The sequence below is a fragment of the Theobroma cacao genome, chromosome 9 (genome assembly GCF_000208745.1).
Source record: "Theobroma cacao cultivar B97-61/B2 chromosome 9, Criollo_cocoa_genome_V2, whole genome shotgun sequence".
Lineage (NCBI taxonomy): Eukaryota > Viridiplantae > Streptophyta > Magnoliopsida > Malvales > Malvaceae > Theobroma > Theobroma cacao.
In genome coordinates, this window is record NC_030858.1 from 3,543,772 (window position 1) to 3,565,922 (window position 22,151).

Below are 22,151 nucleotides of genomic sequence, written 5' to 3' on the forward strand. Positions count from 1 at the left end.
AAAGGAGATGAATACTCGTCGACGCCGAATTGATGAGTTTGGGAATCAGGGAGATACGCAAGACACGCTATTAAAACAGCTTCGCCCAGATCATAACAAAAAATAATAACAGATGCATATATATATGATAATGATACAATGTGGCAGCCATTTAAAATTACAATTGGATGGAAGGTAAAAGATGAGGCAAAAATGAGGGAAGAGAGAGAGAGAGAGAGAATGGCTATTTGAACTTACATCTTGACACATACAGGCAAAAAGGATTCACATTATCATTCAACAGAATTATCACCCTGTGCATTTTCTTCACAAAGTTCTGTCTGCGACCTACTGGGAACAATTGTTGGAGGGGACCATTGATCTGGCACCATGAGAAAATAAGCAGTCATAGCTTTTCTGAATCGTTTCTTGTATTGTTGGGGCGAGATCACAGTTGGAGATGCGTTTTTAGGCCCTCCAAGGATGCCTGAGATCTTCACCCAAGTTTCAAGGTGCTTGTCCCATGTGTATTGCCTCATGAAATCGATTATCCCAAGAACAAGCTCATGTTTTTCCTCATCCACACCAACCAGTAGTGAATAGTCCATTACATCGATTAACTGCGGTAAAATATATATACATATATTCTTAGAAAATATAAGAGAGAGAAATGAGCATTCAACTACAACTACTCGATCAGATAAACGTTAAGTAGCAAATGTGACCATTGGATCAATTCCATTTAACTCATATGCATAGCTGAAATATGAAGAGCCCATCATTAATTGTATAGTAAATGCATTCTAGTGAGAAAAACCCAATCCTACACCGTACCAGACAGCCCACACCCAACTACATTACTCACTATTATGTCCTTCAGCTCATTAGAATTATTACCAAATTATATGCTGCACCACCAGAAATCAGATGCCCTTCGAAGCGCTTATAATAAGAATTGAAAATAAAAATATAAAGGAAAATCTTCAAAATAGTATGTGCAACCCGTGATATCAAATGAGAAATTAAATTGCAACTTACAGCAAGAAAGGAAGTGTCATTCCACACAGCCCTCTCCAACAACCGTTTTGCCTTGCTCCCAACAAATATTGGAGACGTCGGCATTGCTTCTATCAAATTCTGATCCAGGAGAACTTTGTTGCTGCCACTTGTATCAGGATTATACCTTGATCGAGAAGATCCTTTAAGGTCATAAAGCCTTGTAACATTACGCCTAAAGAGAAGATTTTCTATCACCAAAACGTCCATTTTTGATTCCTTCCCTCCTTTAAGGTACTTTGATGAAACCTTCAAGACAATGACACCGGAAGAAAAATTAAACTTCAAATCATGGTAAATTTATCATGAAATAAGAAAAGCCTAATTTCAAGGTTGGAACTTGGATTCAGCAAAAACTACAACATAATGAAGCAGATAAAACTAGAAAATCTTCTCCAGCAAGGTGCACTTAGGCTGCTCAATTTCTCAGGCTTTATAACATCAGAATGTCAAGTGTTTAGTGTTAACAAACATACGTTGACACAAATCTAAACCACAGTTGAAGCTCATAGTTAAATCAGAAAGGAGATACAGACAAACACACACATATCCCTGAGACATCACATTCTGAAAGGTACTTTTAGCAGAATCAAAAAGGAAGAATTGCCACATGATTTAACCAAAGAGTGTTTCGAAAATGAATTGGAAAGCATAGTTGACAACGGGAAAGCAATAGATAACCAATGCTTTGGGCTTCTAACACAATTTTTGCCTGGAATTATTAGCCAAAACTTCACTCATGAAATTCAACTACTCTTCACACAGGTTAAAAATGAAGCTACATAATTATTACACATAATAAATAATACCTGATATATGCCCAAGATCTTTGCCAGGCAAGTTGGGCTTCTTGTACTGATTGAATCAGATAAATACTTGAAATAAGCAGGTCCAAACTTGATGAATGATTCTAGTTCTGTCTTTGTAACTTGTTTGATGATAAATCGATCATCTAAAGTTTTTGCAAAGAAGACATTGCTCTTGCCACCTTGAGCACCCCACTTCTTACAACGACTGAGAGAACGTATAAAATCCAGCTCAGAAGGGCAGCAAGTCCTCCTCAAGCTTTCAAACCACTTTGCATAATAACAGGTTACGCTATGCTTCACCTTCCCAAGGGGGCCATCATCTGTAAAAGAAACTCTGGCATGGAAATTCTTTGTGTCCAAGAGAGGATCTGAAACCAGGGAGCTGTATGATCCAGATATAGACAAGATACTCTCATCACCAGATCCGAAACTTCTAACAGTATCAGATGATGAGTCATTAAAAGAATTAAGTAAGAGCAGATTCACTGAATCAAAAAGTGATGATGAAACTGCAGAATCTGCAGCATCTTTTGGTTTCTCCAACTCAGACATCTGTGAATAATAATCCGATGAGACAAGTGCATAAGCTATAATACTAGTGGGCTCATCATCATAAACAGGCACTACTGTGTCATTAACACCAATAGGAAGCAGCAGCCTGGCACCACTTTGCCTTTCCAACTCCCTAAATGATGAGACATAGACTGGATTATACTCACTGATACAGAGCTTTTGAGCATTGAATAAAGAATACTTGTTAAATAAGCTGTAGAAATTTGGAAATGGCATGCTTGCCCAGCTCATAGTCTTCTCCATATTTTCAGGTCCCTTAGTAGGCAAAGCAGACTGAGGAGAACAAGCCACCTCCACTTCACCACGATCACTAGTACGATTTCCCATATCTGAATTTGCTGCAGTTGACAGATCCACCACAACCGTATCAGAAACAGAGTAACCATTCTCCTTAGGACCTACACTAGCTGGGTGACTTTCACCAGTCCATGCTGCCTCAAGGGTGTCAGACAAATTTGCCATAATTGGAAATTCCCCTTCTGACAGTGCCCTTCGTACAACTTTTCCAGATTCCAGAGAATCAGATTTCTCACTGGTATTTGCACTACAAGAAAGAGAAGATTCAGCCTCATTCCTGCTATTCAGGTCCTGGTCCATGCCCTTTTCTCTATGATCTCCACCTGGCTCGCTAATTTCACCTGTATTGCCTTCTTGATTTATGTTTATATCAGGCTTGGTCTCAACTAGGGCAGAGTCACAACTACTAAGGGCTTTACTCGGCTTGGGACTGACGTTTATCTCAACAAGCTTCTCCACAGAACTTACAGGCTTCAATCCAAGCTTTGGGATGGAACTGTTCATAACTTCCAGGATATTATTGTCAATTGAACTGAATGCATGCATCAGCCGCTGGTCCCAAACATAAGAAAGAAAGAGTATTTGCCTCTGCAACTTATTGATCTCAAGAATGTCAATAACAGGTTGGCCAACTTTCACCTTCTTACAAAGCACTTCCTGTAAAGATTCCTAAGGAAAAGTAAACAGATTAGACATTGGATGATTTGTCAGGCTGATTTCATGCATAAAAGAAAAACAAATTTAACAATGAAGTTAAACTGCTGGGCAGGTTTGCTTATGTATTCATTAGGACAATCAGACAGCAGTTGTTGCTCATAATGGATGGAGGGTGCAAGGATGAATTTCAAACCAGCTACCTGAAATTCTTCTCTATCCTTTTGCAGCATTGCTTCCAGTTCTTCAATACAAATTCTTTTTTCTGGTGACTTTATGCCACCATCTTGGAACCCTGGACCCAATAATTTCTCAGACATCTTTTGGAGAGCATTGTACACTTCACTAAATAGGAATTCTGCCCTGTTAGTCACCTGCAAAACAATATTAATGATCTTGTAGGTGTTGTTTGATTCAAGAATAACTTTATGAACTGGAAAAAGGATTTATGATATTCAAACCTCATTTGCTTCACTTTGTATCCACTCCTGATTATCATAATTAAATTCCAGTTTTGGAGGTGGAAGATAAACAGAATGAACATCAATAGCAGCATATCGAAAACAAGCAACCCTTCTCCCGAAACTGCATGTGGTAAAACAGTACAATCAGAGGATACCAACAGACAACTGACATGCTTCATTTGATCATTTCTACACACCTTTTACATTTTTTTTACAATCCATATTCCACACCACTAATTAGCCCTACCTATCCATCCCATTCATGGCCAACAACCCTCCTTATCCAGAAGGGAGTAGCTGGCTCAGGAAGTTGATCCCAGGACTTCAAGGCAACTAGGCACCTTATCTTGGGGTAACATCCACTTGGCCAAGTGCAGGTGGATCCAAAACATGGAAACCTCATACATATGTGTACATAGGTATATGCACCTATTACTGCTCAACTACGTAATGATCTTGCTTTACTGATCACTCTTTTAGGCCAGTAAACTATACTGTGTAAGAATAGAAATGAGGAGACTCAAAAACTAATAAGGGCATACGAATGTGGCCATGATACATTCATAAAACAGTAATTGTAATATGAACTGTACCACTGTACAGTGCAAGTATTTGTATTGAAGACCCAGGCAACTCATAGAACAGTACTATACACCACATGCAATTTATGGAGGGATACTGTTGATAATCAATAATTAACCAAAAGAACACCAAAGTCACACATATGAATAACATCAAATAAATGGTTCATAGGGGAAGCAAATTGATTGCTTATAGACTAGAGAGAAATCACACAAACAGACTAAACAGAATCAAAGGACCCATCTTTCAGAAGTGCCATCTCTGCAAATAATCACTCCCTTCAGAACAGTAATCTTTAATATACTTAATACTTCATATTTCTCAAGTAAAAACTTACCCATAGAATCGAAGACAATCTCTGTGAAGGGAATGACCACAGCTTGCAACTCTGCTAGCAGCTGCATGGTTAGAAAAGCTCAGCTCCAAAAATTTCCCAAAGGATAAACCCCAAGCAGCATCAGACATTACAATTCTTCGAGTCGCTGGAGGGAATTTATTGGCCCGAGGGCATCGCAAGCACCTATGCCACATCCAAATCTTGCCTTCTCGCTGTCCTGGTAAGGGAAGCTCTGGTAGTTTCCTAACAGATATTGTCAGGCTACCTTGCCGATGAGTGTAACAATGAACATGTGCCTCAGATGGCATCTCACATGAACGACAATGGAAGCTCTGATAAGAAGAATCTTAAGTTGTAGTCATTGGAAGCAAAAAGGAGGATATGTTTTCTACATGAGATAACAAAAATAACAATTACCTGATCAAACAGATGATCTCGTAAAAATCGCCCCAAAGGCTTATCAAAGTTCCCATAGTATTTAATTCGAAAGAGATGAGACCGTTCACACACAGTGCCCTTCCATACACAACGTGTTGATAATGACACCAAAATGCTCTGATGGTCTGAAGGTGATGGAGGAAACTCTTCCTTTGAAGATCCCACCTCTTCATTGTTATTACTAGTATCTCGTTTTGAGGATGCCAACTGCGGGACACCTAGATGATTAGCAACCAACATATTTCCATCAGTATGATTACTGCCACCACCTTGATCTGGTGCTTCTAATAAGCTTTGACAAATAGAAATGAACCCGTCATCCATCACAGCTTCACTGCTAGCTGTCTTGGTCCGGACAGATTCTTTAGGATCTATTCCATTGACCTTGCTAAATGCATGATTTAAGGAGAGAACATTGCCATGAGATGAGATATTCTCCCTCAAAGCAGACAGTGAATTCAAGGAAGTAATAGCTTCAATAGAGCTTGAGGCATATTCCTTTAATGTAGTCTGAGTGTGAAGACCTTTTGACAGGCAAGATGAACTGGCCCCTCTAGATTCACAAGGGGGCTCAACATTGGCGGATGAAGGTCTATCTGAGATAACAACTTTGTTGGATTTCTGCAATTCATTTATAGGTTGAGAAGCCATGGGCTTGCCAGAAGATGGGACGGTAAAACCAGGTATGGTGGAAATAGACCTGTCAATACTTGCTGGTTTATCAGGTAAGGCAACAGTTATAGGAGACTTCAAAGGGAGCTCTGGAAGTGTAGCACCTTCATCAGCTAGAAATGATGTCTCAAGAGCCAAGTGATAAGCTGCAAACACTCCATATTGGACCACATGTTTCACCTTTTTCAACTCATCTCCATTGGCACCCTTGAGTAAAATCTGAAATACAGTAAGCATTGGCATCTCAGCACCAAACATTTTTATCTTGCAAAATAGGTGTCCAAGATTAACAATTGTGCTTCATGGTTATAAAGGTGGCATGATATGACCCGCCAGAGCTTTATACCGTCACACCCTATGCATCATACTATCCTGACAGTTGGCAACCGACCTGATTGCAAACAGCGACCATAATTTCTCTACATTATATTTCAAAGTTAATCCAGAAATTATGCATGATAAAAAAAGCACCTAAGTAGGCTATAGCTGCCATGTGGTGCTCTAATTGATGTAGTTGCATAAGATGGTTTGGAGGAGGTGCATATTAAAAGGCACGCTAAGGTGGCAGATGGGTTCTTCCACCGGCAAGTTATAGGACCATCCAAAAGATGAAGGATATGGCTAGAGTCTCCCTTATTCATATTAACAGAGGAAGTTAATCTGTCACCTGATAATCAAGGCAATTGCTCTATCAGCAGAACCTGAGGATGGTTAAAATAAGTAACAAAGTTGTTTCGAGGTACAAGATTCTTGGAGGAAAAGCATGTTATCCCTGACATTGTTGCTTGCTTTGAAGGGTGGAGTGCAAACTAAAGTAATCATAGAGTAAAAAAGGTATAACAGTGGAGAACAAATATGAGTTGTACTCAGATGAAACTCAACACATTGGCCTTTTCTCTGATTGCGGTTACTCCAGCTAGATTTGACAAAAAAGAAGCATCAGTTGGCAAATCTATAGCTAGCAGATTCAACAAAGTGCAAACTGATCGCTTTGCAATCTTAAAGAAAATAATCACAGACGTTCACAAGTGCCTTGGAGACAGATTTAAATTACTGAACTCAGGTCAAAGATGGCAAACAAATGATGAGAATAATTCCATAATTGCTCATTGATTTCATAGAGCCTTATCTTTTTACCAGTTTTTAGGTTTAGTTGAAGTTTGTTTTAGACTCTTTTTGAGTTTCTCTTCAGAAGTATATGTTGGCAAAAGTTTTGACAACTAATTGTTATTATGATCAGCAACTCATGCTGGAAAGATTTTCCAAATTACAAACAGATTTTGTATCTCAGTATTAGGGCATGAATATGCGTGTATACTGAAAGGACTTACAGTATAACCCAGAGGCTTTGGGCAACCGTCGAAAAACATTAGAGTCTTTGTTAGTTTCTTCCCACCTTGCCCAGCACTTCCATGCTCTTCAAGAAATTTCTCCACATGGAACACATCACAATATCCTAGCTTTGGTGATGTTAGATGATCAATAGATGGAACTATTTGAGCACCAGTGCAGCGGGCTATACGCTCTAAGAGCGGCCTCTTAATATTGAGAACAAGTGATATGTCTTTGGCAAGAAGGTACTCTTGGGCATGCCGGGACACAGATTTCTCCACCAAAAGAACATTAGGATGATGTGCATCAATTTTAGCAACTGCCATCTTCAAATGGTCCATTTCCTGAAAAGGAGGGTAAGCTCATAAAAACACATAGCAGCCTTAATGCTTCATGTTCTAGAAGGTTGGTATCAAAGGAATGTCGCCTGGCTTTGACCCTTATTAGGAACTTAGAGATAATTAACAAACCAAAAAAGAAGGAAACAGTTAAAAATTCAAACCTGCTGCAACAACGTATCGAAACTTGACAAGTGGCTAGAAATGCGCTGATACTCCAAAGCTCCTCCAAGGATTAGAAAACGAGGTTTATCAATTTTTGACGTCATTCGTCGATGAGCCACATTTTTCTTACAAACAACTCCTTTAACCACAGAACTAGAATAAAAAAAGAAAACATTATTAGAAAGAAGTTATCAGAATCCCATCAGCATAATTAAATGGTAGTAGAAACAAGACCTAAAGAACCTACAAAGCCTTCTTTTGGCAACACATTTGCATAAATATTAATTGTACTTTCTTTTCTATTAAGGCCAATATATATCACTACCACCCAAAGGAAGTGAACAATCTCTCCAGATTATTCTCTCTCAGTTGACACAAATAAACATTAAGAAATCACTGCAAAAGCATTCTGAACAATCAGCTACAAATATGAGGGAAATTTACAAATGATAGCTGATCAGATATGTGAAGGGACATGATTGCAGAAAGAACTTTAGGCATATGTTCATGCACAATGGGTTTATAGAATTACAATTCAGTACCCATCAACAGAAGAAGAGAGGGAAAGAATATGAACCATTCAATATGACATGGAAATTCTATCGAAACTGGAAGTATATCGAACAATGCAACATCTAAATATTTTGAAGACCTAATGAATCTAATGTTCATTCCCTGAAACACAGTTCACTGTTATGAAATAAATAATAGACTTGATTACTAACAACAAAAAGTAATTTGTATGATTGGTCTGTTAGCTGCCACATGCTAAGAACTATGAACTATTCTAAACAGAAAAACAGGTGAAGTTGCATTCTTTTAGCAGAACTAACAACTTTTCAAATTGAGTTCAGTGTATTACCTTTCATTGCGACGCCCAGAAGCTATGCATTTAACCTTCACATATCCTCCAGGATCCATTCCTCCTCCTTTGCTTGTATCTGGCTTCAGAAGTGTTGCAGCTTCCCATGACAAATATGTGATTATATCCAACCAACTATCTCCGCCATCCTCATCACCAACAGGGAGGTTTTCAACCTGCAAAAGCTGAGCTACCAAAGCTCTAAAATGCCCTTCCACTACATTTTTCATGGCCCGTCTGTGCTCCTCATTTGACTTATCCCTACTACGGTATTCCCCACTACCAAAGCTATTTGAAGAGCGTAAATATCCCCACTCCCCTGAAGCACCCTCATCATCATCATCATCATCAAATAGAGCAGATTCTCTCTCATCCTCTTCATCCTCAGGCTCTGGAGGGAGCCACAGTAGCCCATTGTTCTCAAAATCCACAGGCTCAACATCTGTACCATCCACATCATAAGCAGGAACTTCACCCTCATCAGCATTCTCTCGTTCATTTACTTCTTCAAATTTCTTGATTCCATCCACACTCTGTGCGTTGAAATTCTCAGGTAATGGTGAACCACTCAAAGATTTTGTATCCATGTTTCCTCCATCAGGATGCACTTTATCTGATCCATAGACACGGTCAATGCTGCCAATATTGATTGCACCATAATAGTCTTCAGCATGAGCATAATGCCTTGATTCTGAATCTGAATGATATGCACCATAATCATCATCTTCATCATCACTCCTGGAACCAACAGTTAAGAAAGTAATAAGTATTGATCAGTAGCTGAAAATCATAAAAGCATGAGAACTCAAGATTATGCATTTTGGTCAAGACAGACTGTATAATTTGAACATACATGAACAAGGTAACACAAAAACATTGAGCAAAGATGTAATGGCTTGTCTAGACACAGTCTAAAGGATGCATTGCTCATACCCTTACCCTCCCCCCTCTCAACAAGCATCGTTAAAAAACATATGCAAAGGCATGTGAAATTCCAGAGTTAGATATATATTAAAAAAAAATTAACAAAAAGAAAAAACTCTTTCTGCTCCATTCAAAAGTACACTATCAATGGGGAAGGTACCTGTTATCACAAAGGCCAAAATGGTTTGAAGAAGAATCTACTGCAGCTGAACTTGGATTTGTGCTAGTCCCAGATGCCTTATTGTTTTGTTCGGTGGCTGATGCATTCATCTGGGAAGATTCACGAGGGCTAAGACCAGAATTATAATTCACACGGTGGTATGGCCCAGTTGAATACGGAGTAGAACCAACAGTGCTGCTACTACTATTACAGGTGCAGCTGGATTTGGTACTGGCCAAGCTTGTTGCAGATGGTGATGGACTGAGACCAGGGCTATGCGCATTGGTCCCAGTATCAACAGCTGCTATCCACTGCTCCCACTGCTTGAAGCAATAATTGCATACCCTAATCCTTTCCGAGTCTTCCTGACCAGCTCTTTGCACATCAGATGGGGCAGGAACTGAGTTCGCCGTACACTTGGCACAGAAAACTCGGCCACAAAGTCGACAATGATGCCTACGATTAAATACTGTAAATTGTGAGTCACACTCGTAGCATACCCTACAACTCTGATCAGGCATCCAAAAATCCCTTGACACATTCGGCGGCTCACTCCTCCTGGGGATCCACGACTTAACTATGTCAACCAGGTCAGATAGTTTGTTGTCGGGGTTGCCCATCGACAACTATCCCACCTGATCCCAGTCATCATGATTCATTTGCCGCTCTCACAACCACAACCACAAAAATTAACTACCTCCAATAACCTGGCCATATCAAAACCACAACAAATTAATGAAAAATAAAAAGTGCCAACCAGAACCCTACCCCTAAAACTTATGAATGTAAACTGAAAAGAAATTCTATTAGTCAAAAGTGGAAAAACTTAGATGGAATTGAAGTTACTAATGAAAATAAAATTTAACATGTTTGAGCATCTAGATTACAATTACATGAAAAACCTAACATTAATATACAATTTCAAAAGAAAACAATAATAAAATTATAATTACCCGGAACACTAGCACCGCAAATTCCAATATCCAAACGCCCTAAATTTCAATTTCGTCTTCTTCTTTTTCTTCTTCTCCAGTTACAGTGGTAAATTCTCTTCACTGCTCGATCCAATAAACCACGAAATTCAAAATTTAATAAACTGAACCTGAAAAACCCTACAAAAATTATATTAATAAGCTAATTCTCATTGAGACCGATTAAGAAAACAGAAGAAAAGCAATTTGATCGGATTAAAAGTTCAATTGGATCTCCTAGCAACAGAAAATCTCATCAAGAAAACTGAATTGCTCGTTTAATTAATTAGAACTCAATTATCACCTTAAATTTCTACTTGTATAATAATAAAAATTACATTGAAACTACCGAACAGAGAATAATCGATATCCAAACCCGTTATCCGACCGACTTAATTTCATTTGGCGGCAGTGATGCAATAAAATGAAATATTCACGATTTAATTTTCCAAAATAAAGAGAAGAAATTAGAAAAGATTGAACAAATTTCTTTTAGAAGAAAGAATTCTACCTCCTTATTTTTCTTCTATTTTTTGACCCTTTTTTTTGTTAATTTTCTGTTCCCCGTGTCGCGTTTTTGCGTTTTTCTGTCTAGTCTGGTCTGTTTGTTGTGTCGTTCTAGTTTGTTTGTTAGCTTTTTATTGCTTTTTTTTAATTTGTTTTTTGTTTCTATAATTTAGTTTTTCCTTGTGCACATAAAAACGGTCTTTTCCGTTTCGGTTGAACCACATCCCATTTGTACGTCAATTGTGATTATAATTTTTACCTCCTTTTTATTTAATAATAATTATTTTTTTCTCAACCTTAGAAGATTTACAGCTTATTGATTGATTAATTTTAGACCCTTAATTTATCTTAAAAATACTTTATATTTTGTGAAATTATGAAATTGACATGTTTCATTTTACTAAGGAATATCCCTGGTATTTTTACCTCATTAACTGTTCTTATAATATTGATTAATTAACAAAACCCCTTATTCATAAATAAGAAAAATTAAATGTTAAAATAATGATAGCTTACAACTACTCCTTTTTCTTTCTTTTTTTTTTTTTTTTTTATAAATGAGCTGTATTAAAAATGTACAAATCCCTTTTATCTCTTTGAAAAATCAACACCTAACTCTCTACGAATGTACACTTTATCCTAATCTCCTTCTTCTATGTGCTTACAACGTAATAAATAAAAATCTCCAAAATGTATAAATAATAAGTATTTTTTTAAGATTAAAGTGTTCACTCTCGACGTACATATTCAATAAAATAATGAGGGCTTTCGTGGCTTACCTCCTCCTATCGTCCTTATTATATCTCTAATTTTCATGACCCTAAAACATGATCCTACTTTATGTAGCAAAATCGCATTAATCTTTTTATTTTAAAAAAATAAAAAATAAAAAAAAAATCTTTTTATTTTGGTGGGAAAATCCCACTAAATCTTTCGAGAGTCTTGACGTATGTGTTTTGCCTTTCTTTAAAGCGAAGCCCTTAGAAATTTCAACTATTGATGGTTTTCGCAGTTTTGCCTTTGCCATGCATGTGGCGAGGAAACACAATCGGCACGTGACATTACTAATTGAATCGTTGCCATTAACAAGTCAATTGCCCCAAAGAGGTCAAGCTTCGAGCCTTTGACCACTCTTATTTACTTTTTTGTTTTTGTCCAAACTTTATTTAGTTTCGTTCACTTGCCTTCACCAAAGGTTGGGAAAAAAGAAAACTAAAAATCTCTTTGGATTCGGAGATTACAAAGCCGGTTATTGACCCCTAATTCTTTTGTTTGTTTAATAAGACTAAAGACACTTGTAAAAAGCAAACTAGCATTTGGTAGTAAATGATTAGTCTTTTAAGGAAACTTTTTAAAGTTAATTAAATTACTATTTACAGTAATTAACAATTAATATGATACTTTTAAAATGACTCTTAAAAGATTCTTACTAAAATAGACAGTGTTTTAAAATATATTTTAAAAAAAAGTTACTTTCTTCCCTCTCTTTTCACTGTATACTCAATATTATATTATATAATAATAAGTAATATTCTATATCTATAAATCATGAAAAATAAAACGATGATCTATTTTCAAAAAGCTAGTTTGATAAGATAATGTATCACTAGCTTTCCAAAATCTCTAATTTATTTGATACGAAATTCAATACAAATTTTTTTGAAATACTTGATATGACATTTTTTTTCATGTAATTCGAATCTTACTTGCCTCCCTCTTGAAAATACCTAAAGTGTGTAATTAAGTTCACGTTAATATCATTTTATTTTTTCCAAAAAAAGTTAACTTGATAAAATTTACAATAGTTATATTTTACATACATTAAATTATGTATATAAGTTTTTACCATTTTTTGTTGGAAAAATAAAGAATTTTTGACATTTATATTAAAATTTTGATTAAAATCTCTTAAAAAAAACTATTAAGTGGAATCAATTTTTTCTTGTATTAGAATATGACCTGATAAGTCTTGTCAATTACGATCCATCACCCATACATGCCACTAATGATGCGTCGACGAAATTTTATAATAATTCACCTTTTATAATTTTATGTGAAAAACTTGACAATTTATTGTTATTTGTAATACTTTTTTATTGATGTGTCAAGGTGACATTGTTCAAAAACCCCATAAAAACTTCTTTTTATATAAAAATTATAAATCATTCTCTTTACTTGAACATGAAGTATAGATGGTGTCAGGTCATTATTCCAACCACAAAATTTTCAAATTCCCTTTCATGAGTTTATTAACTCATCTAAGCTATAGTTTGGTTAACGACTCCAACTCAAATTCTTCATTTTTCAGATCACATGAATAACTGATAATATTTTTAGAGTGGAAGGGGGAAGATAAAAGGAAAAACAATAAAAAGGCTAAAATTTCCGTGGCACAAAACAAAAGATGGTAACTTTCTCATGTGCAGGAGCACGAGAAGTCAACGATCCCGTATAGACTCGGGAGTTGCTAGTTTGTGCTTTGGTCAAGTGGATTAGGCTTTGGTCAAGTGGATTAGGTTGAAGGACCGAAGAAACTTTCGGCAATTGGGCTAGTCGAGGATAACACGTGTAAAATCAAGACTTTTCTTTGGGCTAAGAGCGGCCCAATTAGACGGTCAAACAAATAATAAGCCCAAAAATCTATCCCTGCCATAAATTCTAAACAAATGGAGAAATACATTAAACCATTTTGAACGTTGAGCTCAAGCCCCAACGATGAGAGTAGATTACCAATTATAATAAAAGGATGACAGGTGACAACTGATCGAACCTTGCAAATTTCCCTTTGTTGTTTACAAATTATAGTAGCGAGGCGCCTTCAAATTTGCAATTTTCTTTGTCTAATTTAACGATTTAAAGTAAAGTGTTGTAACTGGATTACTTAACGTAAATGATGTTTCGTGACTTTCCATGCTTTGAAACATGAAGCAAGGAAGGGAGTGGCGGATTAAATGAAGAGGATAGCAGTAAAGCCAAGAATGAAAGATTTGGTGCATGGGGGGTCTTAGATTGTTAGGTGATAGTAAATAAGCATGATCTTGACGCATTTGCAATGGTCGCCAACTGTTGCCAAGTTAAGGAAAAACTTGACATAGGAATTAGAAAGACCGCACGAGTCGTTTTAGCAGAAATTAAGACAAAGAGGGAAGAAAAAAGAAAAGGAGTCCAATACTGGCAACTGGGTCCCAGTTTTTTTTAAAGAGAGCAGTTCTACAGAGAACCAGCCAAGAACATTACTTAAAAATAATCTTTTTCCTTTTTTTGGGTTTAAAATTCTGTTAAATAAATAAGGAGTGAACTTAAAAAAGAAAATGTCAATTGATCAAGAGGAAAATATTGATGATCTTGATGATGATCATGATCATGATCACGGAAATGATAATGACAACCTTGGACAAAGCAAATCGAACCATCCAGTCCTGAATTTGTGTCCAAATCAAATACCTGAAAAAGAAAAAAGAAATTATGAAATACCCTTCCTTATGAGAATCTTTTATAGTACTAGTCAGCCAGTAGGAGAATTTGAGTGGTTTTAAAATTTTTTAATATCAAGAACACAAAAAGCACGGAGCAGGCATCCTCAAAGTTTGCTAATATAATGTAGTAGTAAAATCTTTGGAAGCACGGTAACATGATGTTATTTGTTGGGCTTTTAGTATCAAAACAAAAGTGAAAGAAACAGATTGATAAAAAGTCAATTAGAATTTAATTAACAAATGGGTTTTCTTTTTTCGTGGGTTTCCTGATCAAACGGTTCATGAATGGCTTTTTGTAGTTTTTGACTTGATTAGATATACGAGAATGTGATTGGGGAAAGGGAAACTGTAGTTATTAAAATACAAACTGACAACAAAGAGAGGAGAGAAAAAAGGGGGAGGGGGTGCTGGTGCTGTTTGATTTTTAATTAAACAATCGAATAAGTTTTTATTTTTAAGTTGTAATTATTTATTGCGTGACTTTGATTTTTATTGGATTTTGATGTTGGGTTTTTATTTTTATTTTTATTTGGCCAAGCGGTGTGAGGGGGGGGGGGGGATTTTTATTAGGTGAAAGAAAGATGTGTCCTTTCGGGGTTTTTTATTTGAGATTTCTTTATTATTAGAAAGGAGTCTTCTTAAACTTAGGGTTCCTTTTTGTTTTGTTACTTTTCGATTTTTGTTCTTTGGGAGGGGTTGCTTCCTTCTGTTTATTGGGAATTTTTCTCGGTTTCCTCGTCTGTCTGGTAATTTTGCGCATTCGGGTGCCGTATTACCTTGCTAATCCCGTCTGGTTCGGTGGGTTTTCTTCAATTTTGGAAGTCTCCATCTTTGGTTTTTAGGGATTTTGAAGTGTCTGCAAGTACAAAGGAAAGTCCTTTTTCTCGCTCTCTGGTAGAATTTTGGAAAATCCTGAGGATTCTGAAAGGTGGGATTTTTTAGTTATCAGATTTGCAGCAAGCTTTTTAGGGTTTTGATTTGATTCACAGTAGTGTTTTTTAGGTTTTTGGGGTTTCTGAGAAGGAGGCATTGGTGCCTTATACTTAGTGGCAAGCTCGAGTTTGTTGGGTCTGGCATGTATGCATGATGTTTAGTGCTCAAGGGTCTTCAAGAAATCATTGCAGTCTCCTTGCAGTTCTTTCTGGTGGTAACGTTTCTGATAATAAACAGAAGCAGCCAGTTTCTGATGATAAGCCCAGATACCCATTTCCAGAGCTTGCTTCATCAGGGCGCCTCGAGGTATATATGTTAATAGTTCTACATTTTGCAAATTTTGTCATTTAGCTGAACATTTTGTTATAAAACTGTGACATTTTCCTGTGTGTGAGTGCAGGTTCAACTTCTGAACAGTCCTAACATTGATGAGTTGCGACGGGTTCTTGAATCAACAGAGCCAAATGTTGTCTACTTGCAAGGAGAGCAGAATGCAGATAGTGAAGAAATTGGCCCTCTGATTTGGGGGGATGTTGATTTGTCCACCCCAGAAACCTTATGTGGACTCTTTGATTCCACATTGCCTACCACGGTTAGTGATGCATGATTCTGTTATGATAATTGTTGAATAGAGTTTATAATCTGATCTCATTCTCCCAGAAATTATACAATAAGGTGCTAGAGATACAAGATAGGATTGAGTTTTGTTTTTCTTCCCTTTTTAAGTTCTTTTTACATTAATTGTTTCCTATTACAATCTTTGCAGGTTTCAGTGCATATTGAAGCTTGTTATATGTGTTGAATTAATCTATTTTCTAAATTGTGCAGGTTTATTTAGAGACCCCCAATGGTGACAAATTGGCAGAGGCACTTCACTCACAGGTTAAATTATTGATCCTGCTCATGGGCCACCGATTGGAAATACATTCTTTATGTTTTTATAGAAGTTGCTGACATTTATTTCTCCTTGGCAGGGAGTCCCTTATGTTATATATTGGAAAAATACATTCTCACGTTTTGCAGCTTGCCATTTTCGTCAAGCACTGTTATCGGTGATACAAAGGTACGATCTTCTACTTCTGCTCATTATAGATTAAGCATGACCAGTTTTTCCTACCTTCTTTGAATACTGGTTGTAGTGCATTAATTGTCTTGAGAGGTTGCCTCTAGTGCTGTTAATTTTGGAACTTGTTGATAATGCAAATTCGTTTGCTCCATTTTTAGATGACGTCACATATTTTAAGCCTCACTGAAATATTATCTACAAACTGAAAGAAATTTTATGCGGAGACAGTACTAAAGTTTTGCACTTTTGGTCTATTGCAGTTCATGTAGCCATACATGGGATGCATTCCAGCTTGCCCATGCTTCTTTTAGACTGTACTGTGTACGAAACAACAATGTTGTCTCTTCTAATAGTCAGAAACAAAGTGTTAAGCCAGGACCGCGTCTGCTTGGGGAGGCTCCCAAGATTGATGTTTCTCAACCAGAGGTAGATATGCAAGGGGAAGAAAGCTCTCCTGAAAATCTTCCAGCGATAAAGATATATGATGATGATGTGACTGTGAGGTTTCTTGTTTGTGGATCACCTTGCATATTGGTAGGTTTGAGTTTTAGTTGTTCCTTTGTCAATATAATAATCATATAATACTGTTTATCATGGTTTATATTGGTTATGAATTGAATGCCCTGCAGGATGCATTCCTATTGGGATCTTTGGAGGATGGACTTAATGCTCTCTTAAGCATAGAAGTAAGTTCATACGTTTTTTCTTGAATTTACATCTTAAGTTCCCCTATCTTGGCTTACATGTTGTTTGTACTATCTTTTGAACATCTCATCTAAGAGATTATCTTAGTTATGGCTGCATCTCAATTTGGTTAGAGTAGCCCTGGATGAGTTTTTAATGCCTTATGACAGCACAAGATCCTCCATCCTTCCCTCCCTTTTACCTAAAAAGATACATATCTCCATCTTCTCTTCCTAAAGTTTCAAATGATAATCCAATTAGATTTAGGTTCAACATACAGCGTTTCTGAACAGCACAGTGAGAATTATGATTTTCGGGGTGACAAGTCAGGTATGGATGTATTGGAAATGCATATTAGAAAACAAAAATTTGGAAATTTACATTAGGTTGTTGGCATTCTCATTTGCAAAATTCTGTTTACCATGGAAAGATCAGCATGCTGAAATAAAAATATTAACACCAATTAGCAAGGGTGCGCACATCATCATCACCTTGATTATCAAAATGGCAAAAGAAAAATTTATGAATGAGATCAATATTGTTCTGCACATGCCCTCAAGTTTTTCTGCATAAAGGATGCACGTGCAGTGGCTTTAATAGGGCCTAATGACATGATAATCCATGCGTATATTCAATTTGTTTGATGTTCATACTCACATGGGAGAAGAGCATAATATATTGCCATGATGATAAATATATGTCTGTGTGTGTGTGTTTTTGTGAGCATCATCTGCACTAATAATTTGAATCTGTTTTATCCACTTATTAACTAGATTCAAATGTGGCATTTATTTTAGATACGCGGGAGCAAACTCCATAACCGAGCAAGGTATTGATAAGTTTTTTCTTTTGGGGGGTGGGGGATTTCTGGTTTTTTTCAAATTTTGAGGTTGAGAATTTTGACTTTGATCTTTTGTCTTATGGAGTTCCCGTTCCCCACACTACTGCTACCTCCAAGTTTCCTTTTTTCATTATTATCAACTTACTAATGATATTTATTCTTATAGTGCGCCACCACCACCTCTTCAGGCGGGGACATTTTCTCGTGGTGTAGTGACCATGCGTTGTGATTTTTCAACCTGTAGTTCTGCTCACATATCACTTTTAGTGTCTGGCAGCGCACAGACTTGTTTTAATGATCAGGCAAGTAATTTTGAGTGAGTTTATTGCCAGTGTTGTTACTTTGAGTTCATACCTTGAAACTATTGTTTTCTTGTTCCTTGTTGTTGCCTCAGCTCTTGGAAAATCATATAAAGAATGAGATAATCGAGAAGAGTCAGCTAGTCCATGCACAGTCAAGTTCTGAGGAAAGCAAATTGCCTTCATCTGAGCCTCGTAGATCAGCCTCAATTGCCTGTGGAGCAAGTGTGTTTGAAGTCTGCATGAAGGTTCCCACATGGGCTTCGCAGGTCTGATTTTCTCTTAACCATTTTATTCTTTCTCTGAAACTTTTCTATTTCTCTATGCATGTGCTTGTATGTTTCAATTATGCCTGTTGCTGTGTAATTATGGGTATTTGTGTAAACTCTTTTAATGGTTCTTTTTTTTTTTTACCATAAATTTAAGTAAAGGCATGAATAAATATTGGACGAAAAAACTTTTACTGAATTATGTTTTGAGAAATATTTATTAAGCCTTTCCATGAGGTAATCCTGTTTGAGTTAGCTTTGATTTTCTTTCTTTCTTTTTCTAATCATGATCTGTTTCTCGGAATGGCTTAACAGGTTTTGAGGCAACTTGCACCGGATGTATCCTACCGCAGCTTAGTTATGCTGGGGATTGCTAGCATTCAAGGGCTGTCGGTTGCTTCTTTTGAAAAAGATGATGCCGAACGCCTGCTTTTCTTTTGTATGAGGCAGGACAAAGATCCCCTCCAGGATAGTTCTGTAATTGCCATATCTCCCAGTTGGTTGGTCCCTCCAGCACCTAGTCGTAAAAGATCAGAGCCATGTAAAGACACTAAACCTCTGAACTGTACTGGCATGGAAGGTGAAAATGGTATTGCTAGACCGAAATCAAATGTTGCTGCTATGAGGCCAATTCCTCACACTCATCGTCATAAGATTATTCCCTTTTCTGGATTTTCTGAGGCTGAGAGATATGATGGTGACCAAGGGAAGGTAAACTTGCCTGTAGTTCCTGTGAAGCAGCCTGCTCCTGTTACACATCGGAAAGCATTGTCAAGTTCTTATCAGGCCCAGCAGATTATTTCTTTAAATCCATTACCTCTTAAGAAACATGGTTGTGGTAGAGCCCCAATACAGGTTTGCTCAGAGGTTAGTCATCTACTCATCTTCTCAGAGTTTGGGTTTTAGAATTTGCCAATATGGTGTCTGCATGTGGAGTTTATTTACATAGTACAGAGCGGGCTTATGATCTGTTTTTCAGAAATGCAGGTGCCTATATGGATATTCTTATCTAACTTTACATTTTTTTATCCACCATAGCTGATAGGGGCCTATGATTCCCTGGATTGGAAATGGCATAGTGTTATCCTCTGATGTTAGAATAAAACCCCATGCATGCTACAGGAATTAAGAAAAATACGTTAAATAAAGCCTATATTGCTTGTCATGCTGCAGAAGATGAGGGAAATTATACATTTATTTTTGCATTATAGTCAACCTTCTCCATTATGTAATGATATTTGTATGTGCTAATCATTTATGCTTAATGGTTTATGTTTATGAGAGAGAAAAAAGTTTTAAAAAAATTGTAGTTTTCTTCTCTGTTATACCTCTCTGTTGATCTGCTTTTCTTCTTTATCACTAACAAAGATAGGCGTTTGGGAGAATCTTATGACCCAACCAGAGAAGTATCTGTTGAAGCTTGCTTAATTAAGCGTCTCTGTCAAGTTTGTTCATCTATTTTTTTTTTCACCTGTTGGTTTCTTTTCTGGCAGGAAGAATTTTTGAGAGATGTAATGCAGTTTTTGATTCTTCGAGGACATACTCGTCTTGTTCCTCAAGGTGGGTTAGCTGAGTTTCCTGATGCCATTCTGAATGCTAAGCGACTTGACCTATTTAACTTGTACAGAGAGGTAAGGTATTCTTTGTGCTAAATATGATTGAAAATCTGGCAAAAAGTTTGTACTGAAAGATTGGACCTTACAGGTGGTATCAAGAGGGGGCTTTCATGTTGGAAATGGCATCAATTGGAAGGGACAAGTGTTCTCAAAGATGCGCAATCACACAATGACAAATAGAATGACTGTATGTTTTCAAGTTGTTAGCCTTATAGTTTTCCTTTGTAATAATACTTTTGTTTATGTGAAATGCATAACTTTAAAGATAGTTTACAATTTTTTGTAGAGGTTCACTAAAAATGTTAAAATCCTATGTGTTGTTTCAACTTCTCTTTCTTTTTGATCCTTAAGTTCGTCAAATGACATTCTAGTGTTTTCCAGTTTTATATTTTTTTTGCTGATGTTGATGCTGTTCCTTTATTCTTCATAAACATAGTCCTGCTTATATTTCTTGACTGCACTGTCTGAAATTGACTTTGGCTGAAAGTTCTTCTGGCAACCATTTATCACAAACATTTGTATTTTACGAATGTTTTTCACTTTATTATATTGTTTCATTCTATTGAGTTTTAGCTTGTTATTATGGAAAGTTTCTAATGTCTGGAAAATTGATTCTTTTTCCAATAATTACCTAGGGAGTGGGCAACACACTGAAAAGACACTATGAGACTTACCTTTTAGAGTATGAATTGGCTCATGATGATGTAGATGGTGAATGCTGCTTGTTGTGTCACAGGTCTCTCTCTCTCTCTCTCTCTCTCTCTCTTTCTCTTTCATGCACTCGTGTGCGCACACGTACACATTGAATTTGCACATGTATAGAACTGTTTGCAGTACTGACATTGGAGTTTTTGTGTGGCAACAGTAGCGCAGCAGGTGACTGGGTAAACTGTGGAATTTGTGGCGAGTGGGCTCACTTTGGCTGTGATAGGCGGCAGGGGCTTGGAGCCTTTAAGGTATATCTTCCAGAGTTTTACTTCCCGAGCGATGAATGTGAATATGCTAAAGAGATTTGTAAATAGAAGCAGCATCAGTAACAGAGCTATATTTAATATTTTGTATCTTTTTGGATGATATTTATCTGCTGAATGGCAGGATTATGCAAAAACAGATGGGCTCGAGTACGTTTGTCCGCACTGCAGCATCTCAAATTTCAAGAAGAAACCTCAGAAAACTGTGAATGGTTATTAACAAGCTTTGACTCACATTTTAGATTCCTACACCCTCCCTTCCCCCCCTTTTCTTTTCCCAACCTAGAAATATGTCTCTTTTAGTTTAATTTTCTTTTTCTTCCTCAACATAATGCGTAAGATAAGGCACGATATTAGGAATGTAATTATTGTATTGTATCCCCATTGTTGTTCTCATATATAGATCATGCCATTAACGAGGCCCCCAATTTTTCCCCAATATTTTGTATTCTGCAGAACAGATATCAAGAGGAGTAACTGTAGAATATTTTCCTATTTTACTCAATTAATTTAATGAGGTAGTTTTGTCCTAGAATGAAATGGGTGAACGTATTCCCTTTCGATTCAGTTCTCTTCTACCAATCACCTGTCCAACAATTATTTCTGCAACATTCTTTTTCTGGGGGATATCAGAACTCTCGCTTCTTTTTTGGGGCCTTTCTTCTATTCAAGCAATGTTTGTTTATTGGCGCTTAGGTAGTTCAGGTGCAGGAACTATGGTGTTCCCAACTTGAACTTCTTATTGGGCAGGGGGATGGCTAACAAGGAGACGACACCAGGTTGGAAACACACTATCTAGGGACAATGGCAACAGATGGCGTGGTTGGGCTTGGCTAGCTCGCGGAAATTAGAGGGGAGTTTTATTAGTAAGCATGG

General features: G+C 36.9%; 2 protein-coding genes across 3 annotated transcripts; one reads left to right on the forward strand and one right to left on the reverse strand.

The window, feature by feature from the left end:
- Window positions 94–11,227, reverse strand: LOC18588208 (1-phosphatidylinositol-3-phosphate 5-kinase FAB1A). Of its 2 annotated transcripts, XM_018127619.1 has the most exons (14): window positions 11,125–11,224; window positions 10,952–11,004; window positions 10,596–10,697; window positions 9,643–10,349; window positions 8,559–9,296; window positions 7,696–7,849; window positions 7,193–7,537; window positions 5,169–6,080; window positions 4,752–5,083; window positions 3,830–3,953; window positions 3,572–3,742; window positions 1,845–3,383; window positions 1,018–1,284; window positions 94–599 (listed from the first exon to the last, which is right to left on the reverse strand). In XM_018127619.1, the coding sequence occupies exons 4-14, from the start codon at window positions 10,260–10,262 to the stop codon at window positions 273–275; spliced, it is 5,529 nt and encodes a 1,842-aa protein (XP_017983108.1). In that variant the 5' UTR covers window positions 10,263–10,349; window positions 10,596–10,697; window positions 10,952–11,004; window positions 11,125–11,224; the 3' UTR covers window positions 94–272. The 2 variants fall into 2 exon arrangements, with proteins under 2 accessions (XP_017983108.1, XP_007012516.2); XM_007012454.2 differs by lacking the exon at window positions 10,952–11,004 and having other exon boundaries at window positions 11,125–11,227.
- On the forward strand, window positions 15,131–21,815 carry LOC18588209 (AT-rich interactive domain-containing protein 4). Its single transcript, XM_018127604.1, has 16 exons — window positions 15,131–15,524; window positions 15,599–15,835; window positions 15,930–16,121; window positions 16,358–16,411; window positions 16,504–16,592; window positions 16,856–17,129; window positions 17,225–17,281; window positions 18,077–18,108; window positions 18,287–18,422; window positions 18,515–18,688; window positions 19,004–19,555; window positions 20,182–20,319; window positions 20,393–20,491; window positions 20,940–21,040; window positions 21,170–21,260; window positions 21,400–21,815. The coding sequence occupies exons 2-16, from the start codon at window positions 15,680–15,682 to the stop codon at window positions 21,493–21,495; spliced, it is 2,241 nt and encodes a 746-aa protein (XP_017983093.1). The 5' UTR covers window positions 15,131–15,524; window positions 15,599–15,679; the 3' UTR covers window positions 21,496–21,815.